The sequence below is a fragment of the Podarcis gaigeae genome (genome assembly GCF_964106915.1).
Source record: "Podarcis gaigeae genome assembly, chromosome: Z".
NCBI lineage: Eukaryota > Metazoa > Chordata > Lepidosauria > Squamata > Lacertidae > Podarcis > Podarcis gaigeae.
This window is the reverse complement of record NC_139691.1, coordinates 47587663-47608196: the sequence shown is the minus strand read 5'-3', so window position 1 is coordinate 47608196 and position 20534 is coordinate 47587663. Positions and strand designations below refer to the sequence as shown.

Below are 20534 nucleotides of genomic sequence, written 5' to 3'. Positions count from 1 at the left end.
GTTTTCAAATGAATGAAGATTTTGACAGATTTTTTTCTGAGCACTTGGGGTCAAAAGAAAGTAGTAAAACAACTGTTGTTTGAGACATTTCATTCTGATCTGCTAGGCGGAGCCTAACAGAGGATGATGACATCCTGCCCCCTCTTCTCCCCAGGAACATAAATCCTGGCTACGCCCATGCGTTTAGTCTATTTAACCCAGGAATGAGATGCCCACCAACTTGTCTTTAAATTCATGCAGGAAAAGGCTCTCAGTGGCTACTAAAACTGATGGCCGTGTTCTACTCCACAGTTGGAGGCAGCGATGCTTCTGAATACCTGGAAACTTCAGGAGAGACATTCCTGCCTACGGTCTTCTTGGGTAATTATTGGGAGTTACAGGAATTATAGTAGGAAAATCGAAATGCGTGAGAGAAGGGCTGAGCAGGTGAAGGTTGGAACATGAAGGCTGTGCGCACAAGAGAGCCATGAGATGAGGACGGAGTGACATGTGCAAAGCATCTATTGCTACAACTGTTGAGGACAAAGGAAGGAATGAAATATAAGAAAGTTGCTATGCTTTGTGATTAAACCACAATAAGCTAGTAGAGTGGCTCGGGAAACCCAGCCAGATGGGCAGGGTATAAATAAATTATTACTATTATTATTATTATTATTATTATTATTATTATTATTAATGTACTGCCATATAGGGGCACGCCTGCCCCTTTGCTTGTAAGTGTATAAATGCCTGTACTGTACTGTTTTCACAGTTGGTGTGCCATGCCTCACTACTTGTTGGCTGAGGTTGTGTCACACTGGCCTTCCAATGCCTAAATAAACGTCTGTCTATTTGGTTTCTGGATTCTGTGGTCTGTTCCGGGCTACCCAGGGTATTTCCCCAGCACTGAAGACACATCTATACAAGAACACCTTGCTTGCATGGTTTTTCTAGCAATCCTATTTTTTGGGGAGCAAATAATTCCCTACAGGTCTGAAAGTGGAGACTGGAGAGGTTTCAACTATGACACCACTGAGCATGTATCTTTCCTGGGGGGAAACTAGGCTGCAGTAGAAAAGGCCCTGTTGCTTATTACCTGAAGTTATTGCCATGGGAGGTTAAGACCCAGGATGGCTTTGCTCAGCCTCTATGGTCAGAGGCAGCAACACCTCTGAATGCAGGAGGGAGGAGGGCTCTTGTGCTCAGGTGCTGCTTGTAGGTTTCCCGCAGGCATCTGATTGGCTACTGTGAGAACAGGATGGCACATGAGATGGGTTGCTGGCCTGATCCAGCAGACTTATGAGTCTGACCATTTTCCTACACTGAAAGCTGTCAGCTGTCCAGGATTTCAGGCAGGGTATCTCTCTTAACCCTACCTGGAACTGAACCCTTGTGAATAGGAAACAGATGTTCTGCCAGGAGCTACCATTCTCCAGAGATTAATGAGCCTGTTGAGCTGCCTGGTCCCAATCCACACCAATTGACCCAGCTGGCCTTGCTTTATTTACTCCACCAGGCAATGGAGGTAGGCAGAGAGGGCTCCCTCTCCATCTCAGCCTCGCCTTACAAGATCCTTTAATAACTGGAGATACCAGGGGTTGAACCTGCGGCCTTCTGCATGCAATTATAGAAATCCTGTGTTTCCCCCAACACCTCTGCCATTTCATTCCAGACTGATTTATAGATCACCCTTTAGCATTAGTTTGCAGGGCAGTTCCCAATACCTTTAAAATGAACAGTGAGTCTTACCTCTGAGTGAAGATGCGCAGGATTAGCCTTCAGCAGTAAAATGTCAAGAAGCAATGTGTTGTTCCCTGCACATAAGCCTCTTTAGATGGATGCTCCTGACCTCTGAGGCTGCTTCTTCCTCCTTGCCTTGCGTCAGCTGCTCCCCAGTATGAGGCAGGCCTGTTTCCTTCCCGCAATTCACTCCGCGTTTCTTGCTTTAGAGGGGATGCATTCATTCATTTATTTATTCACTTCCAAGCTCTGGGGGAAACCAGAGCTGGGATCTTGCTGCTTCCAGATGGGGAAATGTGTAGAAGAGAGAGCTAGGTGCTTCTTTCCCTCTCTTGTCCTCATAGGCTTAGCTCAATCACATTAAAACACCTCACCACCACTCCAAGACCTGTTGTTTCAGGAGGATGTGGTGAGGGCAATTGTGTCTTCCAGTTAGTACGGAGGTGCTGAATTTCTTGTGGATTGTGCAGGCTCTGCTTCCTCTTCTGCTGAGAGAAATGTTGCTGTTTTTCTCCTCTTGAGAGGAGTGGGAGACTCTTCCTTCTTGCTCCCAAGATCCGTTCTTGAACCAGCTATTGACCTCAGAGCCGCTGTCCATCTGCTACTTAGCAGTTAAGCACCAGGGACATCCAGGGAACCAAACCAGCTGGGCTGATGGGTGGCACAGACCAACAAGCTCTGGAATGCCAAAGGATTCCTATCCCTGATCCAGATGTCGTTGGGACTGCAACTCTCCATCAACCTCACAAATGTAGCCAATGGCAAGGGCTGATGGGTGTAACATCTGGAGGACCACAAAGTTACCCATCTCTGCTCTAGGCAGGGATGGGGGACTTCTGGCACTTCAATTTCAGACTCTCAACACCTCTGCCAGAAGAGCTTCAGGTCAGATGCAGTGCATAGCAGGGTGTCTAGTTAGCCTCACAAGATGCAGCATGATATAGGCATCTGTGCCCTAAGGCATGTACTCTGGAAGATGCCTCTGTTGGGAACTATTTTCTTAATCAGTGGGTGTGTCAGCCCTCCTTAAGCTTTCCCCAAGTCCCATCCATTTTACAAAGGGCTGGCAAGTGTGCATGCACACGAAAGCTTATACCAAGAACAAACTTAGTGGGTCTCTAAGGTGCTACTGGACAATTTTATTTTTTTATATATTTGGAGCTCAGAGGGGATTCAGCACTGTGAGTCACTGAAAGGTGCTTGGACCAAGCCAGGAGGAGATGGGAGAAGAAAATATTTCTTCAACAGGATCGCCGAAGAATTGATGCTTTTGAATTATGGTGCTGGAGGACACTCTTGAGAGTCCCATGGACTGCAAGAAGAACAAACCGATCCATTCTTACGGAAATCAGCCCTGAGTGCTCACTGGAAGGACAGATCGTGAAGCTGAGGCTCCAATACTTTGGCCACCTCATGAGAAGAGAAGACTCCCTGGAAAAGACCCTGATGTTGGGAAAGATGGAGGGCACAAGGAGAAGGGGGCAACAGAGGATGAGATGGTTGGATAGTGTCTTCGAAGCTACAAACATGAGTCTGACCAAACTGCGGGAGGCAGTGGAAGACAGAAGTGCCTGGCATGCTCTGGTCCATGGGGTCACGAAGAGTCGGGCACGACTAAACGACTAAACAACAACAACATGGTTAGGTTACAGTTAGTTGCCAGGTTAAGACGTTCTACTTCCCCAGGCCTTTGGCTGATTAACATTCTTTTAAATATGTTTGTAGGAGGGGGTGGGGGTCAATGGTTTTTGTTCTTGTTCTTATTAATGCATTTTGTGTTTTTATGCTGCGAAGCGCCCTGAGATCTGCAGCTGAAGGGGGGGGCGGGGTATACAAATGAAACAAACAAACAAACAAACAATCAAATGGACTTGCTACCACAAGAGGCAGTGATAGCCACCAACATGGGATGCTTTAAAACAGAGCTTCATTAATGTGTAACCCAAAAAATTTGGATCTGCTCCAAGCTGAGGCTAAAGTTCTGCATTTGTTTCGCTGATTTTTGGATGTTAACCTGTAACCCCGGTTTGCTGTGCCAATTACTCAGTTTTGGGGTGTGCGGTGAAATCACAAAGCGTGATTCGCAGCACAAAACTTTGGCATCAGTTTGGAAGAATCCCAAAATTTAGGGGTTAATGAAGCTTTAAAATAACTTCAGGCAAACTCATGGGAGAGAAGTCTCCAAATACAGGTTGCTGAGAACCACAAGTGGAGAGAGCGCTGTTGTGTTCAGGCTTTGCGGAAGGCTTCCCACTGGGGATCTGGTCGGCCAGTGTGAGAGCAGGATGCTGCCCTAGATAGGCTGATCCAGCAGCCTGGCTCTTACGGGACCTCCGGAACAGTGTTCTCAACATTTTCAACTGCTCCCTGCCCCTTTAACAGCAGTGCTGTCATGCAGAAATTAATTTCTGATCACTTGGTCTCATTTAGGGGCATTGCTAGATTGCAAAAGTACACCTCAGAGCACAGACTCCTGAGTGGACTGAGATGGCAGTTGCCTGTGCTCCCACAAACACCCTGCTTTGCAGGATCTCTAGCTGCTATGTAAAATAAAGTTGTTGTTTTTGGGAAGTGGCAGAAAAGCCTTGGAACTCAAACCCCTTGAGCTGCTCCCCTAGTAATGGCCCTAGGCCTGTCAGTAAAAGTTTCACCAGGGCCATTTCAGCGCACCTAGTTACTGTAAAAAAATAAAATAAAAGGTGCTGGTGTAATGAGATCACTAAAACAAACAAAATGTTGACCACACTGAGAGCATTAACAGGAGTAGCTGCTGCCTGACCCTCCGCCTCCAGCACAGAGGAAAGCACCACGCAGAGAGCAGCCCCATCTTCTGTGCCAGGATGCTACAGCTCTGGGCTCTAACCTTTGTGTGCTTATCCAGAGCTGAAATTTGGGAGAACACAAGGGAACTCCCAGCTGCTCTGAAAAGTGTGAACACCAGACTATGTTAACCGGGATGCTTTGCAGCACTGCCAATGATGCAAGCTCGTGGCTGCTGTCATCAGCTGCCAGGCTCATCAGTGCCAGCAGACCCACCCTTTCCCCTTCCTGAGTCCAGGAGCGGTTGGGGAGGTTGGCATAAGAGGGATTCAGCATCCTGGCATGCTCTTAGAGATCTCAAGACTTCTAAGACAGCAAACAATAACACTTTCCTAGTCTGGGGCAGAAGAAGATAGCCTGTAGAACCAGTCCTTTTCTCCTTGAAATGATCAAGGCGAGGGTACTGCAGCTAAAGGGAGCCACTCTTGAAAGACCAGCTGGAAAAAGCATTGGTGAGATGGGAACAAGGGCTAGGTTAGTGACAGCCCTACCGTAGACTAGGCACAAGACATTTTGGCAGCAGAGTCCGAAAGTTAAGTGAAGTTTGCCACAACAGCCAGTTTGCAGTGCCTCATAGTGGGGCCGCGCCTGGTCTTCTGCCCCCACCCAAATGCACCACAGCATGAAGAAAACACTTTTTTAGTATTTCATATTTATTTCATATTATCATTTTATTTGTTTACCAAATTTCTATACTGCCCATTATCCTAGCATCACAGGGCAGCTTACTATATAAAAACACAAACATATATATCAATCATTATATACCGTATTTTTCGCACTATAAGACACACTTTTCCTATCCTAAAAAGTTAGGGGGAAAGTGTGTGCATCTTATTGAGCAAATGCAGGCGGGAGGCTCTGCTCAGTGCTCCCTTTAAAGAGCCACGTGGAGTGTGTGTGCGGCTCTTGGGGGCTTTTCCCCGAGAAGGGAGAGCCCCCAAGAGCCGCACACATGTTCCGCGTGCTCTTTTAAGGGAGCGTGGCTCTTGGGGGAGCCTTAGCCACATGTAGCCTCTCCCGAGCAACAGGAGCCTTCATCCCGCTGCCGGGGAGAGGCTGCGCGCAGCTATCACAGAAGCCAGGACAGCAAGCGGGATCGCTGAGCTGCGATCCCTCTTGCTGTTCTGGCTTCTGGGATTCAGAATTTTTTTTTCTTGTTTTCCTCCTCCAAAAACTAGGTGCGTTTTATGGTCTGGTGCGACTTATAGAGCGAAAAATACGGTATATAAAAACACCCACACCCACCATTCCCTACCTCCCATTTAAAAGGCCATAGATTGCTTAATTAGCCAAAGGCTTGGGATGAGAGGAATGTTATTAAAATATAATAATAATAATAATAATAATAATAATAATAATAATAAAATTTATTTATATTCCACCCTCCCCAGCTAAAGCCGGGATCACAGTGGCTAGCAACAGTAAAAAAAAACAGAGTTTACATAAAATCATAATCAATTAATTGAAATACATTCTAAAATCAATTCAGAGTCAAATTAACGGCAACCATTGGGCTAGAGTTCTATGAGGATTACAGAAGGGGGGAGCGGTCAGACTGTGCCTTGGCCAAAGGCTTTGTGGAACAGCTCTGTCTTGCAGGCCCTGTGGAAAGATGTCAAGTCCCGTAGGGCCCTAGTCTCTTGTGACAGAGCATTCCACCAGATCGGGGCCACGGCCGAAAAAGCCCTAGCTCTGGTTGAGGCCAGCCTAACCTCCCTGTGGCCCGGGATCTCCAAGATGTTTTTATTTGAAGACTGTAAGGTCCTCCGTGGGACATACCAGGAGAGGCGGTCCCGTAGGTACGAGGGTCCTAGGCCGTATGGGGTTTTAAAGGTTAAAACCAGCACCTTAAACCTGATCCTGTACTCCACCGGGAGCCAGTGCAGCTGGTATAGCACCGGGTGAATGTGATCCTGTGGTGAGGACCCTGTAAGGAGTCTCAGCGAGGCATTCTGCACCCGCTGGAGTTTCTGGGTCAGTCTTAAGGGCAGCCCCACATAGAGTGAGTTACAATAATCAAGTCTGGAGGTTACCGTTGTGTGGATCACAGTGGCTAGGTCGGGGCAAGAGAGGTAAGGAGCCAACTGCTTAGCTTGGCAGAGATGAAAAAATGCCGCCTTTGTTATAGCTGCAATCTGCGCCTCCATGGAAAGGGAGGTGTCAAAGATTACACCCAAACTCTTAGTGGACGGTGCTGGCACTAATTGAGCTCCCGCAAGAGATGGGGGTTGCCCGCCCCAATCCCATATCGTCCCAACCCAGCCACAGGACCTCTGTCTTCAAAGGATTTAACTTCAACCGGCTCCCACATAACTACCCAGCCACACTTCCAGACATCTGATCAGTGTGTTTGGGGCCGAGTCATTTCTAATGTATTTTGAACTGTTTTAATTTGCTTTCATTGTTTTCAATTGTGTGGGATTTTTGTTGTCTGGGTCCCTCCCCCAAATAGGAAAAGCAAATTGAATGGAATTTGGGGTGAGGGTAAAAAATAATAATACAGGGTTAAAAATTGAGTTACATCAATGAAACAAAATGGCAGCTAAGTAGAATGCTGCCTTCTTGGTGAAGATGTACCAGGGATGAAAATAAGGTAGATGCATTGAAATTCATGGCACAAGAGAAGAAGCTGGGCCATAATGTGCCACACTTTGGTCTCCCTCCCTTTTTTCACAAATGGGAGGGAATTATTTTGTTCCCAGTAATTCAATGCATCTTATGAGGATAGCTGCCCAGTAGAACTCAGGAGCCTCAACAAACCTTGTACATCAACATCACCAGCAACTGAGGGCAAGTCCAGAGCATGGAACTGGGTATGTGGAAGGGGCCTTTTATAGACCTGAGAATCATGGACCCATGGACCTATGAATCATGGATCCATGATTCTCCAAGGTTACTCCAAAGACAAACCCAGACTTTCCCCAGTCCCTCTTAGCTGCCATGTACGTGCAGAAATGGCAATCCAGCGCATTATAAGGAGATGTGTCTTAAAAGCTAATTAAGACAGGACCTCTGAAATGGCTCTTCCCTTTCCTACTCCAGTCATATCATTCCAGGCTACTGTAGATATCATGAGATCAGGTTTATTTAATTTATTATTTAATTCATTATTATTATTATCTACCCAATCCAAGAAGCCATTAGTAGATCACTGTCTGCTGCTTCATCTTCTGCTGCTGAACAATTTTGCCAAAGCCACCTCTGCCCACATTGTAGTCTGTCCGGTACTCATCTCGTACCTGAAAGAGGAGAAAAATGAGGCAAACGTCTTACAGAGGCAGATACAAGGACCAATATTCTGGGCATGTTGATGTCAAGAAGGTATGGGGGTTGTGCGTGTTTTAAGTGGCCTCATACGACTAAGGTATTATCAAGAATGTATAACTTGCTGTTAAAATGGAATACACAAGACGAAATGGTTAAATCGGCTATGATAAAGTGGGCTCAGGACATTGGGCATAATATTATGTTTGAGGACTGGGAAAGGTTGTGGACCACTGGGCTGAACTTCACTGCATGTAATGCTCTGAAGGAAAATGTAATGAAAATGATATATAGATGGTACATGACCCCAGTTAAACTTGCCAAAATATACCTGTGATGGGATAATGAGCTGCTTGTGCGTAAAAGCTTGATCCCTCTGGGGTTTGGCTGGTCACCCAAACCTAGGCACTAACGGAGCCCCCAAAGCATGACTCCGTCAGTCGCTGGTAGAATCCGACAGTGGGCGTCTACGGAACTTACTCCAACATAAAAGTTGTTTGACGGACATGCGCCTCCTGGACTCTCTGCGTGACAGCTTCCGGCGAGGGGTGGGGGTTGCTAAAGGGGGTCTTGTTACCTCCTCACTGTTCTCACTAGAAGTATCCCAGAGCCTCTCCCCCGATTCCCTTTCCGCTGGAACTCCTGCTCTCCCCCTACTGGTTCCTTCTTCTGCTGTAGAGTCTCTCCTATTCTCCTGGAGCCTCTCCACCACCTGTCCCTCCGATGGCAGTTCCCTGACATCCACCTCCCCCCCCCCAGGGCCCCCTTCACCCCCCCGCCTCCTCTCCCACTGGCGGTGAGGGCGGAAAGCCCCGGAAGGAACTCTCCTCGTCGTCCGAGGATTCAAACACTTCTAACCACGGCGTACCGTCTCTCTCCTCGTCTTCCTCTTCTTCGTCGGAGTCGGCTTCCTCACCCACCCCTGACTCTGGGAACCCTTCAAACTCCCCTTCCTCATCGGTGGTCCCAAAGTGTTCCCTTCTAAATCGTGCCACGGGTTGCGGTTTTTTTGGGAAACGCTGATGAAATGTTTCTATTAAAACCTCGTCCTTGACTAACTCTGCTGGTACCCAAGTGTTTTCCGACTCAACTTCCCCCTCCCATTCTACCAGATATTCCACCTGATTCCCCTTCCACCTGGAATCAATGATTCCTGCCACGTTCATGTCGCGTTCTCTCTCTTCTATCACGGGCGTTTGGGTGACCTCTCTCTCACGCTCCCCCCACTCACGTCCCTCTCGGTACGGCGACAGTAATGACCTGTGAAATACTGGGTGCAATTTCATGTGACTGGGCAGTCTGAGTTTGAATGTTACTGGGTTGACCTGCTGTATGACCTCAAAGGGTCCCAATCTTTTGGGTCTCAATTTCTTACTCCCTCCCTTGAACGGTAGTCCTTGGGTGGATAGCCACACCCGGTTTCCCACCCTTATAGTTTCACCTTCCCTCCTATTTCTGTCTGCTTGTTTCTTATATTCTTCCTTGGCTTTCTCTAAGTTAAGTTGAAGCTGACGGTGGATCGCTTCCATCTCTTCAAAAAAGTGTTCCGCCGCTGGCACGCTCCACCTCTCCCCTCCTTCTCCTGGAAATGCCCGGGGATGACACCCATAATTTGCCAGAAAAGGACTCATCCCTGTGGACACGTTCTCCGCGTTGTTGTAGGCAAATTCTGCCAGAGGTAACTTATCTACCCAATCATTTTCTCTGTCTTTTACATAACACCTCAGGTATTGTTGTAAAATCCTGTTTGCCCTTTCCGCTTGCCCATTTGTTTCTGGGTGCCGGGCAGTTGAGAAATTGAGTTCCACGTGCAGTAAGCTCAAACGTTTCCTCCAGAACCTGGACGTAAACTGTTTCCCACTGTCGCTGACCACCCTCAAGGGGGCGCCATGCAACCTGAAAATATGCTCTACAAATAACTTGGCGGTTTCCTCCGCGGTGACCGCATGGGAACAGGCTATAAAATGACACATCTTAGTTAATAGATCTACCACCACCATGACAGCTGTTTTGCCCTTGGATTTTGGCAGGTCCATCATAAAATCTATGGATACTGCCTCCCATGGCCTTTCTGGTGTGGGTAAGGGTTGTAATAGCCCCGCTGGCGCCACCCTCTCCCCTTTCGCTCGCTGGCACCTGTCACAACCCCTGACATATTCCCGTAGGTCCTCCCTCACCTTGGGCCACCAAAACTCTCTGGTAACCAACCACATGGTTTTGTGCTGTCCAAAATGCCCCGCTGTGGGGCTGTCATGCAACTGCTTGAGTACTCTGCCCCTCAGTTCCCCATCTGGTATGTACAGTGCCCCTTTGTAATACAACGCCCCGCTCTTTTCTTCAAACCCCCCTGTGTTCTCCTCTGTCCTCCTGAGTTCTCTGAATTTCTCTTGGGCGTATTCATCATTCTCAGTACCCTCTATCAGTTCCCTCTGCCCCACCAATGCCGCCCCACACACCCAGCGGTCTTCAGGGATTACATGCCTTGCCTCAGGCGCTCCCTCCCCCTCTAAGTACTCAGGTTTCCTGGAGAGAGCGTCCGCCCTCACGTTCTCGGAGCCTGGCACGTAACGAATCTCAAAGTGGAATTTGGAGAACTCCTGGGCCCATCTCACTTGTCTCTGGTTCAGCACTCGTGCTGTTCTCCAGTATTCCAGATTTTTGTGGTCAGTTCGGACTTGAACCTTGTGCTGCGCCCCAATCAGCAAGTGGTGCCATCTCCGGAATGCTTCATGAATGGCGAGCAGTTCTCGGTCGTATACTGTGTAGTTCCTCTCGGATTTGTTCAACTTCCGCGAGAAGAACGCACACGGTCTCCATTCGGACGTATCTTTTCCCGGCTGAAGAAGCAGGGCCCCCACCGCTTGGTCTGACGCGTCAGTCTCCACCCTCATTGGTTGTTGTAGATCTACGTGCAAAAGTTGCTCTTCCGACGCAAACGCCTGCTTTAAGTGTTCGAACGCCCGCTGCGCTTCTTCCGTCCAAACAAATTTTTTCTTGCTGCTAAGACAATCCGTGATGGGCGCTGTTAAATGGGCAAAGTTTTTGATGAACTTCCTATAGAAGTTTCCGAAGCCCAGGAATCTTTGCACGTCCTTCTTGGTCTTTGGTGTTTTCCATTCCAGTACCGCTTGAACCTTGCTGGGATCCATGGCCAATCCCTTGTCAGACAACCGGTACCCCAGGAATTCCACCTCCCTGGTATGAAACTGACACTTCTCCAGTTTCACCCACAGCCGATTTTCTCGCAGTTTGCTCAGTACTTCTCTTACATCTCGCACATGCTGCTCCTCATTCTCTGAGTATACCAGGACGTCATCTAAGAACGCTACGCAGTTCTTGTAGAGCAATGGCCCCAGGACGTGATTCATGAATGATTGAAAACAGGCCGAGCCCGCCTGTAGACCGAAGGGCTTAACGAGGTACTCAAAGGCCCCCAAGGGGGTGAACATAGTGGTTTTCCACTCATCCCCCTTTCTCACACGTATCAGGTTATATGCCCCTCTAAGGTCCAGCTTGGTAAAAATTTTCCCTTTTCTCACACGTGTCAGAATGTCATCAATTCTAGGCATAGGGAACGTAACTGGTTCTGACACTGCATTTAGGCCCCTGAAATCACACACAAGCCTGGGTTTACCCGTGTGTTTTTTGTCCACAAAGAACACTGGGCTGCCCCCCACCGCTCGTGACTCTCTGATGAAACCTCGCTTGAGGTTCTTGTCAATGAACTCCCTTCACTCCTGCATCTCACTGTCTGACATTGCATACAGCTTGCCCACTGGCAATTGTGCTCCTGGGAGTAAGTTAATTTGACAGTCAAAGGGTCTGTGCGGGGGCAGTTTATCTGCTTCCTTTTCGCTAAAGACGTCAATCAAGTCAGAGTATTGTGGTGGCACCTTCCCCTTGTCCATCACTTCCATCCCTGCTAGAGTGGCCCTGGCCCCTGCTTGAGCCTCTCCCTCCTTGCAGTGTTCTAGGCAATGTGCTGATCCAAAGGAAACCACTCTCTGATGCCAGCCTACTAGCGGATCGTGTAGTGCCAGCCAGCTCATTCCCAAAATAATAGGAGCTCCTCCCAAGGTGGCTACGTTAAACGCTATCAGTTCTGTGTGTCGTGCCACCCTCATTATCATTGGTACAGTCTGTTGGCTCACTTCTCCTCCCAACAGTTCCCTCCCATCAATCGTGGTAACCTGCAAAGGCTTACTTAATGGGATAGTCTGTATCTGGTGTTCAGCTGCAAACTCCTTACTCATGAAATTACAGGAACTACCTGAATCCAATAGCGCTTTTATCTTTAGTGGGTGTCCGTTTGCCAGTTCCAGCAACACCTCTATCACAAGCGCTGGTCTTGGAGGTTCCGGCGTGGGCACATTCACTACTCCCTGGCCTGGCTGCTGTGCCCTGATGTTGGCAACCAGGCGTTGGCTTTTACTTGCTCCTGGATTTCTTCTTCCTCCTTTCCCCCAACAGTTCCCGCCATCCCTTGCCATTCCTTCCTTTGCGGACAGACTCTGGCAAAGTGACCTGGCTGTTGGCAGACATAACATCTCTTGGCGCTCTTTCCCTCCTTCTTCCGCCCCTCACTGGTGTTTGAAACTGCGCGCGCGCGCGCTGTTCCAAGTTCCATCGGCTCTGCTGGCGGGAAAGGCTGCTCCAGAATCTCCGGAATGCGGAAGTCCTTCCAACGTTCCCCCTTTCCTTCCCGCTTTTCCAAAGCTCTGGCTTCCTGGCGCACTCCTATGGACAGCGCAGATTTAGTCAGATGGTCCATAGACTCCGCCCTAGGCGCCCGGGAAAGTTCATCTTTCACTGACGGAGAGAGCCCTTCTTCAAACAGCATTTGAATAGGTTCACTCGCAAGGTCCCACCCCAGTCTATGAATCAGCATGGTGAACTCAGTCCAGTACTCACGTACAGATCGGCTCCCGTTTACACGCCATTAACTGCCTGCGCACCACCCCTTGCTCAATCTCGCTGGAAAACATCAAGTCCATGGCGCGAAAAAATTTCATTGTGTCCTTTAAGATTTCATTATTGGCTGCCATCAGGGGCCTAATCCAGTCCCTCGCCCCTCCCTCTAGATGGCCAATCACGTACGCCACTCTAGAGTTCTCATCGGGGAAGTCATCAAACAGTAAATTGAGAGCATATTGCATCTCTGTCCTAAAGGCTTGATAGTTCCTGGGATCCCCCCCAAATTTCTGCACCAATCCAGGCACCTTTCTGGCAAGTGGGGTGGTTTTTCCCTTATCCGCATCTTGAGCCCTCCTCTCCTCGAGCCTCGCCGTTTGCAGCGCGAGCTGGACCTCCAACGCCCTGTACCTTTCTTCCAGGCTTGGACCTGCTCCAGCTCCAGCTCCTCCGGTTCCGGCTGGTTCGCTCATGATGCCCTCTGCTTGCACAAGCTGCTTTCAAAGACTGTCGGATTGCTGTGATGGGATAATGAGCTGCTTGTGCGTAAAAGCTTGATCCCTCTGGGGTTTGGCTGGTCACCCAAACCTAGGCACTAACGGAGCCCCCCAAAGCATGACTCCGTCAGTCGCTGGTAGAATCCGACAGTGGGCATCTACGGAACTTACTCCAACATAAAAGTTGTTTGACGGACATGCGCCTCCTGGACTCTCTGTGTGACAGCTTCCGGCGAGGGGTGGGGGTTGCTAAAGAGGTTCTTGTTACCTCCTCACTGTTCTCACTAGAAGTATCCCAGAGCCTCTCCCCCGATTCCCTTTCCGCTGGAACTCCTGCTCTCCCCCTACTGGTTCCTTCTTCTGCTGTAGAGTCTCTCCTATTCTCCTGGAGCCTCTCCACCACCTGTCCCTCCGATGGCAGTTCCCTGACAATACCATTCGTCTGATAATAAATGTTGGAAATGTAAAGAAAATGAAGGAACATTCTTTCACCTCTGGTGGACCTGCCCTAAAGTGAAGGCCTTCTGGGAAATGATATATAATGAGTTGAAAAAGGTGTTTAAGTATACCTTCACTAAGAAACCAGAGGCCTTCCTTCTGGGCATTGTCGGCCAGAAGGTGTTAAAGAAGGATCGAACATTCTTTATGTATGCAACAACGGCAGCAAGGATACTCATCGCTAAGAGTTGGAAAACTCAAGATCTACCCACGCTGGAAGATTGGCAGATGCAGCTGATGGACTATATGCAACTGGCCGAGATGACTGGCAGAATCCGAGACCTGGGAGAAGAGAGGGTTGAAGAAGACTGGAAGAAATTTAAGATTTATCTACAAAAATATTGTAATTTGGTTGAATGTTAAGAAGGATGCTAGATCATAAATAACTGCCTACCACTGAATTAGATCCGAATTTGACGATAAGTGAGACTAAGGAAAATATAAATTTTTTGGAGAACTGCTAGATTCTATTTAAATGAGCGGATATAAGATTGTAAACAAGATGGTAATTTGCTTAGAAAAACCTTTTTTAACGATGTAAGTGAGAGCGGGTGACGCGAGGGAGTCCAAAGAAGTGATGAAATTATGCTATGATATAAATAATGTTATTATTTATGCATTTGTATTTGAAAATCTTAATAAATATTTTATATATATATAAAAAAATAAGTGGCCTCATATGACCAGAGCAGAGGCAAGGCCCACCAGATTGATGGTGGCCAGTATTCTAGGTGGAAAAGAACATTGGGATACTAGTGGGTTTTGCTTCATAGCCCAACACGGCTGGGTCGCCTAGAGATTCTCCCGAAGAGCACAGGGTTAACTATTTATCCTAGAAGACTCAGTTTGCTTTTCTCACCTTGTCTGCAGCCTCCAAGTCTTGTCTTAAGTCCATTCTGACAGGACTCTTTCTAACAATAATGGCCTGATAGCCTTTACTGAAACCTAGTGGGATGAGACTCATGACTGGAATGTAGGAACTGAGGGGCATAATCTGTTCAAAAGGAATAGACCAAACAGGAAAGGAGGAGTAGCAGCATTGTATATAAAGGATGGGTACACTTGTGAAGAAATCCATGACCTGGAGCATGGAAAGCAGATTGGGAGTATATGGGTAAAAATTATAGGAGGGAGAAACAACAGTGACCTTACTGTGGGTGTCTAGCCAGACTGAAGACTTGGACGATGCCTTACTAGAGCAGATTACCAAACATTCAAAAAGGAATGAAAAAATAATCATGGAGGACTTCAACTTCCTTGATACCTGTTGGGACTCAAGCTCTGCCAAGAGTGTAAGATCTGACAAATTCCTCCATTGCTCACTGACAATTTTATAAATGACTTGGACAAAGGAATTGAGGGGATGCTTATCAAATTTGCAGATGACACCAAACTGGGAGGGGTAGCTAATGCCGCAGAAGACAGAATCAGAAATGAAAAGGACCTTAACAGATTGGAGAACTGGGTGCAAGCTAACAAAATGAATTTCTACAGAGACAAATGTAAGGTTCTGCATTTAGGCAGGAAGAACCAGATGCACAAATATAGGATGGGGGACACCTGGCTTACTAGCAGTACATGTGAAAAGGATCAAGGGGTCCTGGTGGACCACAACCTTAACATGAGTCAACAGAGTGATGTAGCAGCAAAAAAAAAGATAGGCTGCATCAACAGAAGTATAGTCCCCAGATCAAGGGAAGTAATAGTAGCACTCTATTCTGCCTTAGTCAGACCACACTTGGAATACCATGTCCAATTCTGGGCACCACAATTTAAGAAGAATGATGACAAGCTGGAACGTGTGCTGAGGAGGGACAACAAGATGATCAAGGGTCTGGAAACTAAACCTTATGAGGACAGCTTGAAGGAGCTGGGTCTGTTTAGACTGGAAAAGAGGAGACTGAGAGGAGATCTGATAGCATCTTCAAATATATTAAGGGCTGTCACATGGAGGAGGGAATATGCTTGTTTTATCCTGCTCTGGATGGTAGGACTTGAACCAATGGCTTCAAGTTGCAAGAAAAGGGATTCTGACTAAACATTCAGAAAACCCTTCTGACAGAAAGAGCTGTTTAGCAGTGGAACGGACTCCCACAAGAGGTGGTGGACTCTCCTTCTTTGGAGGTTTTTATGCAGAGGTTGGATAACCATCTGTCATGGATGTTTTAGCTGAGATTCCTGCATTGCGGGGGGTTGGACTAGATGACCCTTGGGTCCCTTTCCAACTCTTAAGATTTTATAATGAAATTTGACTTTGCTCTTGCAGGGCATTTAGCCAGCAAACCCCAGCCTGAGAATGTAGGGTGGGAACCCTGGGCAGAGCACATATCCAGATGAAATCAGGTCAAACACTAAATTCTCAGAGCAGCCTTTAAAGCTTGAGTAAGACCAGTCGTAGGCCAGCTCAAATAAAACTCTGATAGGCCACTTTTTGATAGAGAACAGCAAGATTCCAGCAGCACCATCAATGCTAATTGAACATATGTAAAGCTAGAGCTGTACAGAACTCTGATGAAGCCTGCTTTTGCTCCCAACAAATGATTTGGTCTTTATGATGCTAAAGGAATGCTGGTGGATACAATAAGAAATGAACTTGGAATGCTTCTGGAGAAAGCTATGGCAGTTTTGGTGAGTTGCAAGGAAATGGAAGTCCTGCACTAAGGTGGGGGAAAGTGTGTTTTTCACCTTTGTGCTCCAGGAATACAGAAGATAAAATCTTTGCCTTCCCATAAAATGAGACCCATAACTGTGTATTCCTGCAGCCCTGTGTGGGGGGTGGGCTTTGGTGTGCAGCTGCCACTTCATTCCAGATTGGTAGAGCACTCTAATGGATGAGCAACCATTACCTGGCCACCTGTTTTCCCACGGCCATACTGCCGCCCTTCCTTAAACCCAGCATCCCAGTCTGTTCGAATGATGCGGTCGTCCAGACGGGTTCCATTGATGAACCGCATGGAATGCTCTGCTTCTGCTCTCGTGTAGTATCTGGAATGCTACTTTAAAGAAAATTCATATTGCTAGAGGGTTTATGCCAGCTGGTTATAGGCCGATGAAGGGGAGAACAGGCAAGCTGAAAATCAAACAGCTCATAACCTCCACAAGTTCAGTTAGCAGGTAAACATAATAACCATGCCATGCACTCTATGTGAAGTTGCCTGAGGGTGCGGTCCAGGAAATCCAGATGGAGTAGAATGCAGCAGCTAGACTGCTGACGGGGATGGACAGCCAACAGCCTGGCTATGAGTCCTGGAAGACCTTCTCTTGCCTTCCTTGTCATTCCTCACTTAGCTTGGAAGCACAGGGCCCTGAATGACTCCAGCTACAAAAGCTGAGGCTGCCAAACAGTCTCTGAGATGGGGTATTGTTTAGAGTTTTGTTATTGCTATTAATATTTGTATCTTTAATATAAGAATTCAAAATAACCTTAACAGATTGGAGAACTGGGTACAAGCTAACAAAATAAATTTCAATAGGGACAAAGGATTTAGGAGTCTTGGTGGACCACAAGCTTAACATGAGTCAGCAGGGTGATGCAGCAGCAAAAAAAGCTAATACTATTCTAGACTGCATCAACAGAATTATAGTGCCCAGATCAAGGGCACTCTATTCTGCCTTAGTCAGACCACAGTTGGAATACTGTGTCCCATTCTGGGCACTACAATTTAAGGATGTTGACAAGCAGGAACATGTGCAGAGGAGGGCAACCAAGATTATCAAGGGTCTGGAAACAAAGCCTTATGAGGAGCATGGTATGTTTAGCCTGGAAAAGAGGAGACTGCAGAGATATGATAGCCATCTTCTAACATCTCAAAGGCTGTCACATGGAAGAGAGAACATTCTTGTTTTCTCCTGCTCTGGAAGGTAGGACTCAAACCAATGCCTTCAAGTTACAAGAAAGGAGATTCCAACTACAGTGGAACGGACTCCCATAAGAGGCGGTCGACTCTGTTGAATAGTCACTTTAAAATGTGAAGGTTCATTATTGTTTCACAAGTTGTGTATGCCTTTAAGGGCCAGGGCTAGGGCAAATAACGAGACCCAGTCTTACAGCTGTGAAACATAGCAGGTGCTGCTGAGTTGTGTTAATCAAGCTGTGTCAGCAATTGGGTTAGTATATAAGGAACAGCTCTCCCATTACCCTGGGGATGGGTTGGGTCATGTTTGTTGTTATCTTTAATGTAAAAGGAGTTTTTGTTTTTGTTATTAAAACCTTTTAAAAGTTATTTTGAGTTCCTTGTTATGCAGGGTCGCCCCAGCAAGCTCTCTGCTGCACTACTAAATTGCAAATAGCCAACAGACTCTCCTTTTTTGGAGGTTTTTAAGCAAGAGGTTGGATGGCCATTTGTCATGGATGCTTTAGCTGAGATTCCTGCATTGCAGGGGGTTGGACTAGATGACCCTTGGGTCCCTTCCAACTCTATGATACTATGATTCTAATATTATCATTTATGTGGAAATTGCTCAAATTTGTTATTTTTCCCATTTCCCACCTTAGTGTTTATAACGATTTATGCTCTTGATAATTAGGTAAATCAATTTGTGTTGCAAGTACAGAACATGGTTTTAAGTATGGAAAGAGAGCACACAAATAAATGATGGTGATGGTGATGATAAACATGCAGCACCTCCCATCTGCACTGGCTCCTAAATATGGCACCGAGTCATTAATATAAAAATTAAAAAGTGGGGGCCAGAACGCAACCTTGCTTCATGCCCCATTATGCTTAAGAACATTAGTGAGACCACCCACAGTCTACTTCAATTAATAGAAGGTAAGGATACTCCACGAAGCAGAAGCCACAGGGGGTTTTCTTCACTTTGTCTAGCCCCATGACTATGCGCTTCACATCCCCACACTTAGGGAAGAGCTCATGAATTTGTTCCTCTGTGGTGTAGAAAGAGAGATTGCCCACATAAAGTGTGCAGGAGTTTTTCAGAGTTTTTTCTTGCAGGTAACAACTTCCCTGGGAAAGGAAAAGAAAAAGGGAGAAGCATAGATAATGTCACCTAAAAACCCACATATTCCTTTTTACATTGCTTAGCACCATCAGGTTTTAAGAGTTGTGCAAAACCAAGATGCAGCACAGTGCATACGCAATGGCTTAAACATTAAATGGGCAAGATAAAGCTGGAAGAAGGGATTTTGTTTACAGAGTATCTATTGTTATTTTTAAAAGTACACATTCACTACTGTCTCTAAGGTGTCTGTTGGACAGCTTCCTTTTCCAACGAGCCTTTCAGGTGGAGATGCATATCAGCCTTTGTACCAGATCCGAAATGTGCTTTTTTTGTTGATTGCTTCAGGGTGCTTTGTGGGAACCATAAGTGGAATAAATACATACATACCCAGTGCTGGATTTACGTATAAGCTAAACAAGCTATAGCTCAGGGCCCCACTCTCTTGGAGCCCCCCCAAAAAATTAAAGGGGGAAAAACCCCTGGATGTACATTTCCAAAATGTAAGATAAAAAACAAATAAAATAAAACCTACATACAGCAACAGTGTTTTGTGTTGTGTAGGCTCCTATGCTGTAAGTAATGGGCTCCACCTGCTAGCCGGCTCCCTAAAATGGACAGACCGAAGGTTAACTTTGTTTATGGAAGTGTTGAACAGGGCTGTCCCTGAGCGAGATGGTTTTTGAAGAGTACAAAACCCACACAGAGATGCCAGTTTTCAGTCTGCTTGTGAGAATCAATAGAGATCGCAAAGAAAGGAATATATGATAACAACAAGATGAGAAAGAAAGTAATAAAGGACTATCTGGATCGAACTGGATAGAACTGTCTAATTAAAGCAGTAAAATATGTGATGCCTGGAGTTATCCGGAATTTTGGACTCGTGCGGAGCTTGCTGTATGGGTACCCTCAACAAAATTTAAAATATGGCTGCATCATTTGGAACTAATGTGATTTGAATAATGTGATGTGATTGGCCTGTTAATAATTTTTTTTTTTTAAAAAAAGCCTGCTCCCTAAAATATCACCGGTTTGCTCATCTCTATATATAGGGGGCCTACATTCTGCATATTTTGTTATGTGCAAATGGCTTTAGATACCAGTTAGGTCCATCAATTACCATATAGCATATATTCAACACAAAAAAGCGATAAGGACAGCTGGACATATAAAGGGCCTCATTACCTTCAGTAACTTAGGGCCTCATCAAATCTAAATCTGGCCCTGTACGTACCGTCGTCCCTCAGTGGATTTCAGAGGACAAAGAAAAAGGCACACGGGGTCGTGTTTTTTGTTGTTGCTTTTTAAGGAGGGAAAAAAGGGAAGAAACAACAGCAAGCCATGAGAGAAATCCCAAGAGGATATTGGTGCTGTTGTCTATGGTACTGAAAGGAGCGGGAGAAAAAGCTCCAGGCAAGACTGGAATAGCCCCGTCGGTTGGAGCCCGGCGCTCTGCGCCCATTGCAGCCACGCGTCGTGCAGGGGGTGGGGGGCTTGGACGGGGTGCCCCCCCGGAAGGGACCCCCCGCGGGGCACGGGCGCCTCTGAGCGCGTGCAGAGCGAGCCCCGGGCGCTACCTTGAACTGCTGGTCCCGATAAGTGCTGAACTCGCAGTACGAGTCGCTGTTGAGGCCGCTCAGCGTCGCGCTCAGCAGCCCCGACATCTCTCCTCGCCCTTCCTCCGTCGCGCCCAGAGACCCTTCCTTGTTTTTCGAGGAGCCCTCTTGCTCGCCTCGCCGCCCAGCAGAGAAGCCGGCCAATGGCAGAGGGGGGCGGGCCCGCCGTGCCGCAAGGGCTGCCGGGCGGTGTAGTTCTCTCTCCCTCTCCCCGACCCCCTCCTCCTTCTTCCTCTTCTCTTCCGGTCCC

General features: G+C 47.1%; 1 protein-coding gene across 2 annotated transcripts; it reads right to left on the bottom strand.

The window, feature by feature from the left end:
* Positions 1 to 7603: 7603 nt before the first annotated feature.
* On the bottom strand, positions 7604 to 20457 carry LOC310837016 (nuclear cap-binding protein subunit 2-like). 2 transcript variants are annotated; one of them, XM_083723144.1, is made up of 4 exons: positions 20246 to 20457; positions 18495 to 18676; positions 16559 to 16685; positions 7604 to 7781 (listed from the first exon to the last, which is right to left on the bottom strand). In XM_083723144.1, exons 1-4 carry the CDS (start codon positions 20330 to 20332, stop codon positions 7683 to 7685), a joined length of 495 nt encoding a protein of 164 aa, XP_083579270.1. In that variant the 5' UTR covers positions 20333 to 20457; the 3' UTR covers positions 7604 to 7682. The 2 variants fall into 2 exon arrangements, with proteins under 2 accessions (XP_083579270.1, XP_083579269.1); XM_083723143.1 differs by having other exon boundaries at positions 16559 to 16697; positions 20246 to 20440.
* Between the last annotated feature and the right edge of the window lie 77 nt (positions 20458 to 20534).